A 15,654-nucleotide genomic window follows, 5' to 3' on the forward strand; every position below is an offset into this window, starting at 1 on the left:
CCCCCCCGCTCACCCCATCATGACATCCAGACAGGCAGACCTTCAAAGAGGCCAGGGTTCCTCGAGTTTTTTGCATCCTTTATGCAAACTTTCACTGCCTGCCCGTTGGCGGAGCCTTGCCTGGTCCTCCCCAGGATTCTGTAAAAGCGGGAGGACCACAAGAGGCTAAAACTAGCTTCCAAAAAGGCCTGCTCTGGAGCTGTGGCTGGGAGAACCTTCATGCCTAGTCCTGTCTTTTAAATCTTCTCTGGAGGAGAGAGATGCTCACAGATGCCGGAGGCTGAGGACCATGGCTTCTCATCTACTTGAGGAGCGTGGGCTGTAGAGGAGGCCTGTCCAGGCCACACAGAGGGGAAAGAACAATCTCGAATAGCTAGCAAACCCGGGGTTCCCAGACGCATCCCACAAGAATGGAGGAACCGCTCCGTTCTGAGAGGGTGTCCGAGGGCCCAGAGTCCACGAGAACACCTCGGCCTCAAGGGTCTGGGTTCGGCTGACTTTATTAGGTCCAAAGAGAGCCACGGGTGGCGGTGTGGCCAGCGTGTGTAGCCGAGGGCTGGTGCTAAGTGCCTTCTCGCCTGGTGTCCAACAGCTGGAGGATTTCCAGGGCCAACGAAGCCACCACACTGTCAGCAGACGAACTGTGGGAAAAACCAAGGTAGAAACACTTAGCCGTCTCCGGGGCAAAACAGCCCCTCTTCCAAAGGGGCTGGCCTCTCTCGTACCTGAGTATCTGCTGGTTCGTAAAACTGCCCTCGTGCATCATTTTGAGCGGAAACAGGATACTCTGTCTCCGGGGCCTCAGCCCACGGTCCCAGAGGGGCTCGGAACTGGCCGCGCCGGCACCCCTAAGCCAGGCCTGAGCGCCCGGCCCCGCCATCCAAACCACTTAGGCCGCGTGCACAGACACGGAGCCGTGGGGGCGAGTCAGACGGCAGCCCGACCCTGCCTAGCCCGGATCCTGCAACGGGCCTGCCCACGGCCGGCCTGCAGCTGACTCGTGCGCCCGGGCCCGGATCCCAGACCCGCTCCAGACGCTGGTTCTCCCTGCTCCTTTTCGCCACTTCCTGGCCGATCAGCCGGGAGGCTTTGGGTTTCTTACCCTCATCCGTGTGGATGTGCCGTTCAGAGCTTAAAACGGCAAGTCTGTTGAACGAGACACATTTAAACCTGCGCCTTTACAACGGTTAGAGAGGAAAAGAATGACCCGTAGCACCGCCCTGAAGGATAAAACTAGTTCGTGGCAGACCCTCGCCTACACAGAAATAGGGCTGTTGCCAAATAACCGGGGGCGGGCGTGCTGCCTGAGCGGTGGGTTGCCGCGGCCGGGGGCTGTGGTCAGGGGATGGTGCCACGCGTTCCTGCTCCACGCATCAAACGTCCCAAGGGATGGCAAGAATGCGTTTGAACTCAGCCTGATCCCGGCTGAGTCAAGGCCAGTCTGGCAGAGTCCTGCCGTCCACCGTGCCCACCAGAGCAGCCCGGGGGGGGACCCGGGGACTGGCAAGGAGGGGACACCGACCTCTGACAGAGCCACGTCAGGACCGGGAACACGGCCATCCACTCGTTCTTGGTCAACGTGAGAAGGCCTTTTCTGGTTGGCCATCTGGACGAAGCCCAAATAAGACACCTTCGTGGCAGCAACCTCCCTAACCCAAGATCGAGGTCTGCCTGGTGTAGACATTTCAGTCGCCGGAGTGCCGGGCGGGGGGGGGGGGGGGTACAGAAGAGGTGACTCGTTTCGTGGTGCACTGAGCCGTGTTTTGACACATTTGGGTCCAGCTCTGAGGCTGTGCTGGCCTTGGCCTAAAGGCACGGAGTCAGTCCCCTGCTGGATGAGGAGTCCCGCAGAGGCAGGCACTGGAGAGGATGGGCTCTCGGGGGCTCTCCGCTCAACTCCTGTCCACCCAGTGGCTCTCCCGGGCCCTCCGTGGCACACGTCTGTTCGGAGTGGCTTCCTGACACACGAGGCCAGGTCCCTGGGGACACATGCCACGTGCTCCTCACAGCAGTCTTGCAGGAGGCCTGCGGCCCAGCCCGGGGAGTCACTGTCCACGTCTCACGCCACAGGGTCCCAGCAGGGCAAGGAGGCTCCCCACCCCCGGCCGAGCTAGCCGGTCCTTCCCCCTCACCTCACAGAAACCACGCACAGCCTCCCTCTTTGGCTTAAACCTAAGAGCAGGACCCGGGTACTCTAGGAGACGGCGTCCCTTGTCCACAGACCGCCTCTCGGCAACACCCCAGCCGTGCATCTTTCTTCAAATTAACACCGAACCCGGAACACCAGGAAGCAGAATTCAGAGAACCCTGTGGTTGTGAAAACCAACCACCGGGGGATGACAGCACCCATTCCCTGTCTCGCGTGCCTAGTGAAGGCCGGGTGCCCCCTACGAGGTGGATCCCTGTCCCCGGGCCCGGGAGAGCGGCTGAAGCTCAGGGGACTGTGGCCTCCGCAACCTCAGGCCACCTCCCTCAGCTCTGGGGACGAGGGCCGGACCCCACGCCAGGCTCTGGCACAGTCACGCGCAGTGAGCGGGTAACACAGGCCCGATGAAGGATGGATGCCTGGGGGCAGCGTTCCTCTTATTCCCATGTCGTTCTTCTTTGGTCAGTTGGCATCAACAGCTCAGATCAGAGGAACAACTCGTAAGCACGCCCCCCCCCCCCCCCCCCCCCTCTCAAGTTGGGGGTGTGTGTGTGTGTGTGTGTGTGTGTGTGTGTGTGGTGTCATCGTGGGATGAACCCTCCCTGTGGCCCTTACTCTACCACTCTTACAGGTGGAGGAGGCCACCTGTGCACAAGGGGTGACTGCCTTCCTCACGAGGTTCACCCCATCCCCCAGGGTGTCCCTTCCCAGTTCTCTCCTATAGATGGGAATATTCCCTCCCCCCGGCAGGGCTAAGACATTCTCCTTTCCTCCCTCCCCCTGCTGATTTCCCCACCCCCAGCCCCACCTGCCAGTGGGGGATACCCAGGAGGGGGGGGGTGCAGTGGCACGGCGGCCCCTCCCACACTGGCAATGACAGGCTGGAAGGTATGGGTCCTTGTCCTCGGTCTACTTACCCGCCAGCGGCGGCCAGCCCCTCCAGAGCCCGCAGGAGGCTGCCTGCATCCTTGAGATTCTCCAGATGCTTCTCATTGGATGTGACCTTCGAGGGAGGGAGAAGAAAGTGGTTGGCCGGCCCATCCCTGACTCAGGCCCCACTGGATAGGCACCCTGAGTCTCAGGCTACTGGTGGCATTAGGGAGCAGGCCCTGAGTCCCCACCCCCCAGGGCACTGCTGAGCGGGGCACTAGAGGCAGACAGTGGTGGCACCTGGGGGTGAGCATGACAGAGTCTGTCGGGGCTGGAGACATGCCGGGTCGGGGTAGGGTGCCTTCCATTGGGTTCCTCAGGAGTGTTTGTGTTCTGCAAGCCTGAACTTCCGACTTAGAGTAAGTGATGACGAAGGAACTTTTCCAGTTGTCAGGGCCAGGACTCCTTGGGACCTTGAGTCCAACACAACCTTGTTCATATGGACAGAAGAATCACAATTCTGGTTGCCTGGAGATCTGGGGGGCCTGCGGGGGGAAGGACTAATAACCAAACCTGGGTACACACCCCTTCCCAAGTACCCTAAGGAATGGGCCCTTGCTCATTGCCATGGTCCTGGGAAGAAAAGGAAAAACATGTGGGGATCTCTGACTCTCTGGTGCCTATGAGCCGAATCACACACAACCTAGGCTTCCAGAGACTTCCTCTGAAAGCCCTCCAGAAGAATGCATGTCCACAACACAAGAAGAGGCTTCAGGAATGAACCTCGATCCTAGTATTAGACTTGCTCCTCTTAATTCAACGTTTGTGTCCCATTGTTATTTAAAAATATTTTATAAACACTCGCATGGTGCTTTACCTTTCGGAAGGCCCTGCCGTCTCCCGTCCACTCTCTCATCTATTCTTTTTATTTATTCACCTTGCAACGCAAGCACACGGCATGCTTTATAGACGAGGTAATGGAGGCTGGGCGAGATTAAGGGGCCACAACAGTAGTGAGGTACACCTGGAGCCTGATCCTAATCCCACCATGAAGCTGGAACCAGGCTGGCCTCCGCTGCCCCCCGCTGCTCAAGTGCTCCTGGTCTTTCCACTTGATCACAGTGACCAGGGCCGGATGATCCTCTCCCCAGTTCGCAAGAAGAGGTCAAACATTTCTTAATCAATCACTCATGGTGACAGGAAGGTCGCGGGGGTAATTAGACCTTAACACGGACTCCAAATTACGTGTGAATGAATTTGCACCTCCACGGAGATCCGTTCCCGCCCGCTGGGTATGCCAGCTAACAGCAGCCAGCTCAGTTGCATCAGGTGTGGTTTCTGCAGAGGTTTGCATCTTAAAAGAGCCTCATGTAAATCTGTTCTGAAATTACACCCACCTTGATGCGTTCAAAGGCTGCTATTTGAAAACGTCAGCTGTAGTTCAATTCTGTCTGAAGTAAGCATAAACTTGTACTAAAGGGGTCGTCAGTGAGGCTTCCCACCTGGTTTTTCTCAAAGTTGCCACATACAGCTCAGTTGAACTATATCCAGAATCGCTGCCTTATCTGTACTGTGGGCCCGTGTGCAGAGGCCCCGCAAGTTGCAAAGAAATTACAAGACTACCTCTGCCCACGAGGCTCACGAGGTGAGTTAGAAGGTGCACATAGAAAACTACAGTGGGAATTAGGTGATCAAAGGAAAAGATCAAAATAGCATCGTGTGCAGCCGACATAGATGTAGCCATAAACAAATCCAAAAGACTTAACTGAAAACTATGTGATTGGGCCACTTCATTGAACTCTTTCTTACTAACGACATCAGTTGTCCTGTATATAAAGCTGAGTTAATTAGAAAATAAGCGTTTTCAATAATATCAATCGGAGGTTCTAGTTCTGGCTGGGTGAGACGGGAAAAACACATGCCACCCTTTCTCTCCCTCTACATGTAATTATAAAACCCAAACTATAAAACGCACGGCACAGTGATTTGGGGCACTGAAAAGTAAATAGCAGCAGGCAGACTGGGGAAAGGCACTGGACTCAAAACACCACTCAGCTGGTGGTGAGCTTACCACTTCTTTCCCTCCAGTACAGCCTGGATTGAAGTCAGCAAACCCAAACCATGGAGGTGAGCACTGTGGGGCAGAAGAGAGAGCTCTGGGGCAAGCCAGGCTTGAGAAGTGGGAAAGGAAACTCCCAGATGCTCACAGAGAGCAGATGAAACCTTCCAGGTTCTTTTCCTTTCCTTTCCCTCAGTTCTCTTGTCCCAGGTCCCAGGAAACTCTGCAGTGGCAGTGGCAGCAACAACAACGGCCAGAGACAGGAGCCCCAGGCGGCCCCTCTCCCCCTAAACGTGACAGTTGTGGAAGTGAGCAGTTTACGGTCAGAGAACGGGAGATGCAAGGAACCAGAAAAGTACTGGGGAGATAATGAATCAGGAAGACCTCAAGAAACAAATCCCATAAAATTGCCTATAAACTCCTAGGCTCACCCTCAACCTGTGCATGCATGGAACTGATCCAGATGGCATACCAAAAACTTAAGGAACTGAGCTAATAAACCGCTGTCCAGATCCCAGACTGACTCCTAAAGGACAGACACATAAGATAGGTCCAAAGAGCATTGCAAATGCTTTGAAACTAACCTGGCATTGAAATTACTATTCCGGCCTTCAACCTGATCACAATCACCGTTCTGTATAGAGTTCCAACTAGACACAGTGTCTCATAATATTTAAAATAGCCAAGATAAAATCCAAAATTGTTCAGCATACAAATAACCATGAAAATCTCAACTCACATGAGAAAAGACAACAAAAGACAATAAGTAACAAGATGACACAGATATTGGAATTATCTGACAAAGACTTAAAAGTGTTATAAAAATGCTAAAACAAGTAATCACTAATGCTCTTGAAACAAATATTAAAGTAGAATGTAACACTCTTAAAACAAGTATTAAAGTAAAGCAGTATTGGAATAGAATGTAAAAAAATTAGAAGATATAAAAAATAAGCAAATGAAAATCTAGAAAAATAGAACCCCAAATTTTTAAAAGCCATGCCAAATGGATTCATTAGCATAACGGAAAGAGGCAGTGAATTTGAAGACAGATCAATAGAAATGGTCCAATCTGAGCAACGAGACAGAAAAACATTTGAAAACACAAATGGACAGAGTCTCAGGAATCTGTGGGATAATAACGAAAGGTGTGTACCACTGGAGTTCTGGAATAAGAGGGCAGAGCATGAATGGATGAAAATTATTTGAAGAAATTGTAGCTAAAACTGTTCCAAGTGTGATGAAACATCTAAATCTACAGATTCAAAAAAGTGAAAGACTCTCAAACAAGATAACCCCAAAGAATCCCCATCCAAAAACATCCATGGTCAAATTGGTTGAGGACAAAGAACTGTGAACTCAGGCAGAAAATAATACATTACTTATAGGAGAACACGGATTTGAATTATGGTGGACTTCTCATCACACTGAGATCAGAAGAGAGTGACACAACATTTTTAAAGTGCTAAAAAAGAAAAGAAGTATCAAACTAGAATTCTATATCTAGCAAAAATATCATTCAGGAATTAAGGTGAAATAAAGATCTTCTCCAATGAAGGAAAACTAATAGAAGCAGAATTTCTTTAAAAGAATCACTAAAGGAAACTCTTCAGGGGTGCATGGCTGGCTCATTAGGAAGAGCATGTGACTCTTGATCTCAGAGTCATGAGTTTGAGCCCCACGTGGGAGGTAGAGATTACTTAAAAACAAATAAATAAATAAACTTTAAAAAAGGGTGGTGGTGGGGGGGAAACTCTTCAGAGAGAAAGGAAATAACACCAGAAGGAAACTTGGAACCTTAGGAAAAAAAGGAAGAGCAACAGAAATGGTAAATATCTGAGAAAAGTAAAACACACTATTCCCTTTATTTAAAATACACTTGGTGGCAGAAAAGCAAAACATACAATATTATCTGATAGGGTTTTCAACACATGTAGATATAAGAAAATTGGAACATAAAGGGGGAAAGGTAGAGGAATCTATAACGTGGTAATGTTTCTATATTATAATTGAAGTGGTAAAATACTGATTATAAATAGATTATGAAAAGTAAAGTCTTTCATAGTCCCAAAAGCAACAACTAAAAAAACTTAGTAAAAAATACAGCAGACAAACTGTACTACTAAAAAATATTCAATAACTTAAAAGAAGTTAGGAAGAAAAAAAACAAGAAAATGAAAACAGAAGGGATAAGTATAAATCAAGTAAAAAGGTAGACTGTATCCTATCATACCAAGAATTACATTAAATGTAAATGATCCAAATGCAGCAAATAAGAATTTTTGTACAATGACCAAAAAAAAAAAAAAAAAAAAAAAAAATGACCCAACACAATACTATTTACAAGAATCTTAAATAGAGAGAGATAGGTTGGTTAAAAGTAAAAGGATGAAAATCATGCAAATATGAATCAAAACAAAGCTAGAGTAGCTATATTAATATCAGACAAAGAAGACTTCAGAACGAAAAAAAATTGCCAAAGATAAAAAGGTTTTGTCATCAAAAAGATAGAATAACAAGTGTGTACTCATTTAGCAATAGAAATTAAACATACACAAAGCAGGGGTACTGAGGTGGCTCATTCAGTTAAGCATCTGACTCTTAATTTTGGCTCAGAGCATGAGCTCATGGTTCATGAGTTTGAGCCCCACATTGAGCTTTGTGATGACAGCATGCAGAGCCTGCTTGGCATTCTCTCTCTGCTCTCTCTCTGCCCTTCCCCCAACTCACACTTGCACATGTGCTTTCTCCCTCACTCAAAATAAATAAAAAAATTCACAAAGCAAAAACTGATACAACTGAAAGGAAAAACAAACAAATGTGCAACTGTAGTTGGAGGTTTCAAAACTACTCTCATAGTAATAGATAGAATGAGTAGGTAAAAATCAGCAAGGACATAAAAGAGTTGAACCACATCATCAACTAACTGGATCTCATTGGCATTTGTGGAGCACTAAACCCATCAATAACAGAATACATATATTTTCCCCAAGAAATCAGGAACATTTGCTAATGTATATAATATTCTGGACCATAAAACAAATCTTAACTAATATAAAAGAACTGAAACCATATATATTATATTTGTAATCATAAACTATAAGTCAATAAAGGTAACAGGGATATCTCACATCCCTTGGAAATTAAACAACTTACTCCTAAATCATCCAAAGATCAAAGAGGACACCCCAGGGAAAATCAGAAAATATTTTAACTTAAAAATTGACTATACAATATATCAAAATCTGTGGCATTCTGCTAGAGCAGTGCTTAAAGATAAATTTATAGTACTAAATACATTAAAAAAGAAGAAAAGTTTAAGTTAATAATCCAAGCTTTCATGTTAAGAAACCAGAAGAGTAAGACAAACCAAAACTCAAAGAGGGAAGACAAAAAGGAGCAGAAACCAAAGGTAATGTGGTAGATGTAAATCCAAATGTTATCAATACCTACCTTAAGTGTGCATTTAATAAATGTACTACAAGTAAAAGACTGAAATTTTGAGACTAGATATAAACAAAATAAAATACAACACAACTACATGCTGCTTACAAGAAACATATGTTTTCTTTTTTCCCCCTTTTAAATGTTTATTTATTTACTTTGAGAGAGAGAGAGAGTGTGTGTGTGCACAAGCAGGGGAGGGGCACAGAGAGAGGGAGAGAGAGAATCCCAAGCAGACTCTGCACTGTCAGTGCAGAGCCTGACACAGGCCTTGATCCCATGAACTCTGGGATCATAATCTGAGCTGAAATCAGGAGCCGGACGTTTAACCGACTGAGCTACCCAGGTGCCCCAAACATACCTTTTTAAATATAAGGGCACAGACCAAATGAAGGTTAAAGAATGAAAACAGATGCCGCATAAACAGTAACCAGACAAAGCTGGGGTAGCTACTATCAGACAAGGTAGACTGGAAGCCAATAATTGTAACTAGAGGTAAAGAGAGACATTTTGTATTTATAGAAAGATCAATTGACCAGTAATATATACCAAGACTAAATTTTTTTTTAGTTTTTTAATGTTATTTTTGAGACAGACAGGGACAGAGGTGAGCGGAAGAGGGGCTGAGAGAGAGGGAGACCAGAATCCGAAGCAGGCTCCAGGCTGTGAGCTGTTAGCACAGAGCCCAACACTGGGCTTGAACTCATAAATCATAAGATCATAACCTGAGCTGAAGTCGGAAGCCCAACTGACTGAGCCACCCAAGTGCCCCTACCCAGTCTAAATTCTAAACGTACTTAATAACAGTCTAAAAATAAATTTAAAAAAAATGATGAAACCAAAGGGAGAATTAGACACCAAAATTATGGTGGGATTACTTTTCAATCTCTCTCAGTAACATGCATACAAACATCAGAAGGACACAGAAGTTTTACACAAGATTAGCAAACCTGACCTAATTGACATATGTAGAAAATTCATCTAACAACTTCAGACTATATATTCTTTTCAAGGGTACATGGGAAGTTTTCAAGATATGTCATATGTTGAGTTATAAAACAAGTTCTGACCAATTCCAAAGGTATTAATCCAACAAAATATATCAGGATCTGTATGCTAAAAACTACAAAATGCTGATGAAAGAAAAAACACCTAAACAAATGGATATACTATGTTCATGAATTGGAAGACTCAATAAAGATATTAATTCTCCCCAAATTTAGGTTTAATGCATTTCCTATCAAAATCCCAGAAGGATTTTACGTAGATATAGAACAGCGGATCCTAATTTGTATGGAAGGGCAAAGGAACTAGAATAGCTAAAACAATTTTGAAAAAAGGAGAATAAAGTTGGAGGAACCACACTATACAGTTTTAAGATTTACTATATAGCTACGGTAACCATGACGGCATGGTATTGGCAGATATACAGATCAATCAAATAGAATTGTTAGCCCAAACACAGTCACACACAAATACTATCAACATTTTGACAAATGTGACAAGGTAATTGAATGGGGGGAAGACAGCCTTTTGAACAAACAGTGCTACAACAAAGGATGCCCATATGCAAAAAAACACAAAAAACAAACAAAAAAAAACAAACATGAACCTAGACACGTATCTTACACCTTAAATAAAACATAACTCGGGGCGCCTGGGTGGCTCAGTCGGTTAAGCGACTGACTTCGGCTCAGGTCACGATCTCGCAGTTCGTGAGTTCGAGCCCCACGTCGGGCTCTGTGCTGACAGCTCAGAGCCTGGAGCCTGCTTCACATTCTGTGTCTCCCTCTCTCTCTGCCCATTCCCTGCTCATGCTGTGTCTCTCTCTGTCTCAAAAATACATAAACATTAAAAAAAAATTAAAAAAAAAACATAACTCAAAGTGAATCGTGGATCTGAATGTGTAAAATCTAAAACTATAAAACTTCTAGGAGACAATGTAAGAATCTATGGGACCTTAGCTTTGTTGATGAATTTTTAGATACAATACGAAAGCACAACCCCTGAAAGAAAAAAACCAACAAACTGGATTTTACCAATATTAAAAACTTGGCTCTTCGTAAAACATCGATAAGGGAATAAGATCGGCACAGACTGGGAGAAACAAATGCAAATCACATATCTGATAAATGACGTTTATCTATTCTTTAGACACATAAAGAACTCTTAAAATTCAACAGAACAACCAACAATCTGAACAGACATTTGACCAAAGAAAGTATTATGGGTGGCAAATGAGCACGTGAAAAGATACTCAATACCATTTTTCATCAGAGAAATACAAACTAAAACTGCAGTGCCATGTCGCTATGTACCTATCAGAATGGCTAAAATTCATAAAACTAACAATGGCAAACGCTGGCCGGGAAGCAGAGTAGCAGAAACTCTCATCCGTTGCTGGTTGGAATGCAAAACTCCAGCACTTTGGAGGACGGTGAGCCGCTTTCTTATAAAATTAAACACAGTCTTACCATATGGCCCAGCAATTGCACTCTTAGGTACTCACCCAAGTACACTGAAAACTTACGTTCGCACACGAGCCTGTCTGCAAAAGTCTATAGCAGCTTTATTCACAGTCACTAAAAAGCGAAAGGAATGAAGATGTCCTTCCACGGGGAAATGAAAAAACAGGGAATGCATTCATGCGTTATTTGGTGTATCGGCCTGACTGGGCTTTCAAAATGACAGATCAGTAGAGTCTGGATGATGTTTGAAAAGATACGAGTTTTAATTTACCTTGCTAAATTATTTTGTCCTGTGATACCAATTTTCTATAATTAGTCAAGCTGGTAAATTAGGACTTCCAGTAGCTTTGAAATGATCCTTAGGAGGGGCGCCTGGGTGGCGCAGTCGGTTAAGCGTCCGACTTCAGCTCAGGTCACGATCTCGCGGTCCATGAGTTCGAGCCCCGCGTCGGGCTCTGGGCTGATGGCTCAGAGCCTGGAGCCTGCTTCCGATTCTGTGTCTCCCTCTCTCTCTGCCCCTCCCCCGTTCATGCTCTGTCCCTCTCTGTCCCACAAATAAATAAACGTTGGAAAAAAAAAAAAAAAAGAAATGATCCTTAGGAGTGAATCACTCCTTTCTCCCAGAGTGTGGGCTCCTCTCAGGCCACTGAAGGTTATAAATTAAGATGGGAACCAACCTTATTTTTGAAACATTCCCCTGTGCCTACCAATGTGGCCTTGGACCTTCTATTTTCTCGGTACTTAAAACTTTGTTGAAAACCAAATTGTGGGTCTGCTCAAAAGCCATCCTACCTATCCTCTTCTGTGCTATCAAAACACAGAATGTTTCGCGCACACTGAAAAATCTCAATGACGTAGAAGTGACACTTGTCCATTATGGCAGTGAGTTTCTGGTTCAGCAACTGTTGGAGAACTTCTCATGTCCGTGATTAGAGAAGTCAAGAAAGGGCAGGGACTCTTTAATAAATCATGTAAGAGGAGCCTGGCAAAGGGTGTAAACACAATACTTCTTCCTGCAATCACTATTTTCATTACTAGCACTCAGTGAGTTCCCAGAAGCCAAAACAAACAAACAAACTCTATTTTATTTTCTAATAACGTACTACAGCAGAGGTTCCTGGACCTCCAAGAGTCTATGAGTGGATTTCATTATTTCAAAACGTCCATTTCCTGCGAACAGAGTCATGCCTGCCTCACATTCCTCCTCTTTACGATAAAAATGCATCAGCTGAATACGGAGTGCCTGTCATTAGCTCACACTGAGACATCCGACTGGTAGCTGTGCGGCTAAAGTCAATCAAAATGAAAATAGAAATTATACTAAATATGTGCAGTTCGCATGGTAGACAGGATCACTCAAAACATGGGGTGTTTAAGAAAAAGGTCAGAAAAAAGTTGGAAATTTGAACTTAGAATTAAGATCCACCTGGGAGGACTATCCCTCCACTTCTGTTTGATTGAGGATATATAAAAAACTGATAATCATGTACTCTGGGCAAATACGCGACTTATTCAACTGGCTACGGTCACTTGAACATGGAGTGTGTCAATCAGCACTCACGCATCACTGGGAATAACCAAAACACCGAAAGGAGACGCATGCGTCCTACAGGATCAACCTTCACGTCCCCCAGCAGGCTCACGAACTGTATGGTAGTGGCTCTACGTACACCGTAAAGGACAGAACTGGGGTTGGCTCCTTTCTGGAATTCAGCCTCCCAAAGGCAAACTGACAAAAAAAAAAATGTCCCACTGTCCCCCATAATGGCAGGACACTGACTTTGGCCAGCCCCCTCAGTTTGCAGGTGAGGCTGTGACGACAGGACAGTGGCTGGCCCAGGGTCACAGTGGCCTCTGAGGGGCAAAGCCAGGCCTGGCGCCCGCATTCTTTATCCAAGGTCATAACAAATGTGCGAATAAGAACTTTGATTTTCGATCGCTGTGGTGTATCGTGAATTCATGCTCATAAACGTGACTCACAGCATCGTCCTCGTGAAGCTCATAAAATGCTCCAGGACCAGCTTCTCTATTAGAAACAGTTTGGGGAATGGGGACTTGACGTGGCTGCAGCCGAGTCAGGCATGGGCAGACCGTGGGGGCTGTTTATGAGGGTACAATGACATATGCCTGTGTCTTCGGTGATCCTGAATGCGTGTGGCGAAGCGAAGCCAAGTTAGCTTTAGTTTTCTAACCAGAGAGGCCTCCAGACAGGCCCAGGCAACACTGAGAAACTAGAAAAAACCTGGAGATGAAACAGGCAACAGTGAGCCAGGCCAGGTGCTCCCCGGTGCTTGTTATTACAGACACACACTTCACACAGGGGAGGACTGTCTTCATTCTGCGGCCTTCAGATCTCACCAACACAAGTCGAAACAGGCAGGGAGCTATGACAACTCTACTTCAAAGAGTTGAAATTTCAAAAATAAACCCATACACGGAGCCCCTTTATTTAGTTCTCTTAACATATGCTTTGTCTTCTCTCGGCTGAGGTTTTTAGGTTACTTCAAAGCCATTTTTACCAAACGCATATGGAGACAGGCTCTCTCCACTTGTTATCAGACGCCAGCATGGAATCCGGGGAAGAACTTCCGGAAGGTGTAATGGGGCCTGGCAGTTCCTCCCCCAGGCTCTATCTGGCGTTGCAGTGCTCGTTGGGGGCCTCTCCAGAAACTTCTTGAGCTGCCGCCAGGGTCTGGCCTCCCACATTCACATTACAGCAAGACTGTATTAACACACGCCATGCTGCATCCGGGCCCCTATGCTCATTATGCCTTCCATGATGCTGAGCGCATCTGGGGTAAAATGGAGTAATTCTCGTGCAGCTTTCCGTAGCCTCGTGGCCTCCATGCCTTCCCTGGAGTCCACTTAAAAACTTTATGTTCCTCAGTGAAAGCAAGGGAGGTCCCTTCTGACCAGGACTAATAAGCAGGGTGATGACTGGAAGGAAATCCGGAGGTATCCCTGATTCCTGTGAGCGGATCTGCTGGTCACGGACGAGTGAGGGGTTCCGGCTAGAACCTACTCTGGGGCATCTTCGGGGAAGAGACAGGACTTACCGATGAGGCAGCCCTAGTCACCAAGACTTGCTCATCTGGATTTGGCCCAGACTCCCATGAACTCAGGCTCTCTGGAGAGGGACAGAGATGCTACACTAAGCCTGAATGGTCCTGGGGCACACGCAGACTGACCGCAATGGAGGCATTCTTCTATGCTCTTCCGGAAGCACCAGCTAGCTTTGATTTGTGGTTGAGCAGCACTGAGGCCCGGAGAAATGATGGCAGCTGGAACATACTGATTCCTCAAGTTGAAGAAGTCCGGGCGAGAAGAAGAAGAAAATGGCTCTTATTCAAGAGCAAGAGCACCCACGAGTTTCCACGTTGAGTACGTAAGAACTGGGGCGGCGAGGGACTGTGCCCAGGGCATTAGCAGGTGTGCACGGGCAAGGCTAACAAAACCTAGGTTTCAGGTAGGAACTGTTGGGGTTCACCTCTGTCTATAAGACTATTTGCGCTAAAAGGCCCAGGAGTACAAAGGCCCTGGAATTTGGGTCAGGAAAGGAAACAAACACGTCTGTGGTACTACGTTCACGAACAGAATTAAGTGCTTTCAAACACATGACTTTTTTTGGGGACAACCTTGCAAAATAAATCTTAGTATGCTCACTTCCCAGAAGAGGAAATGGAGGCTGGCAGGGCCTCTGTGACTTGCCGCAGGTCACCTGGCCAGCAAACACTGGCACTGAGATAGGACCCCGTCTACCCAACTTCAAGACCCTGGCTCTTCCCAAGAGACTGCTGCATCCTCACATCTGCTGAACACCCAGCACAGCTGTTGGCTGACTGACTGGATAATGAAAGCAAGTGGCTGACTGGCGAAGTGTGGTGTCACCTCGAGCGCCTCCACCTACAATGCTGGTGATCTGGTGTAAAGGCTTGCCTGCTCCGTGCTGCTATGCACGCGGCGCCTTGCAAATCATACAGCATCCTCTGCTCCCCACCATTGTTGTTGTTGACTCTCATCACTTTCACTGGGAGCGGGGAACCACAGACTCTCTCTTGTAGACCGAACTGGGGTTCCAGGTGTAGACCGAAGGACTCTGCGGGTCACATGTACCGTCCGGTAAACGGTTCCTGATGTGGCGACCGCCACTCGTTTGGCGATTTCTCTCAGTGCCTGGCTACCAGAAGGCTTTATGCATCCCTCGTGGGAGGTCTGTCCTTGCTGCTGATGGGAAGTGAGTTACGAGTTTTCTGGGTTGCCACTGTGGACTAGTATTTCCTAGTCTCTTCACAATAACCATATGAGGAAGGTCTTCTATGATCCTCTGGTTAGAGATGAAGTGACAGTGGGATCCCCCACTACTGGCCAGCAGTGGAGCCGGGATGGAGACCAGGTCTGGCTGACTCTCTCCATTGCCCCCCCTTGCCCTAATCGCCATGCTGTCCTCTGCCTTCTCCCCCATCAGGGTCTGGCTGCAGAAGCACTCAACACAGAGACAGGGCCGGTGTCAGAGTGGGGAGGGTAGGAGCAGACGTTACCCATGAGTAATGAGAAGGCTGACATTCTGGAATGGGGGGGGGGGGGGGGTCAGCCCCAGCCTGCAGGAGCCGGGGTCCCTGGAGGAATGGCTGGGCCTGCAGTGTTTGGGGCCACAGCCTCTAGAGCCA

General features: G+C 47.0%; 1 protein-coding gene across 5 annotated transcripts in view; it reads right to left on the bottom strand.

Moving 5' to 3' along the window:
• Positions 1 to 482: 482 nt before the first annotated feature.
• Positions 483 to 15,654, bottom strand: part of ULK4 (unc-51 like kinase 4) — a 586,637-nt gene continuing 571,465 nt past the window's right edge. For all 5 annotated transcript variants that reach the window (XM_040479906.1, XM_040479903.1, XM_040479905.1 and 2 more), the window contains 2 exons: positions 3,064 to 3,149; positions 483 to 641 (listed from right to left, as the gene is read on the bottom strand). In XM_040479906.1, coding sequence (XP_040335840.1) covers positions 563 to 641; positions 3,064 to 3,149 — 165 coding nt within the window. In that variant the 3' untranslated portion in view covers positions 483 to 562. The remainder of the gene's footprint in view (positions 642 to 3,063; positions 3,150 to 15,654) is intronic.

The sequence above is a fragment of the Herpailurus yagouaroundi genome, unplaced genomic scaffold (genome assembly GCF_014898765.1).
Source record: "Herpailurus yagouaroundi ecotype Mexico unplaced genomic scaffold, PumYag 159, whole genome shotgun sequence".
NCBI lineage: Eukaryota > Metazoa > Chordata > Mammalia > Carnivora > Felidae > Herpailurus > Herpailurus yagouaroundi.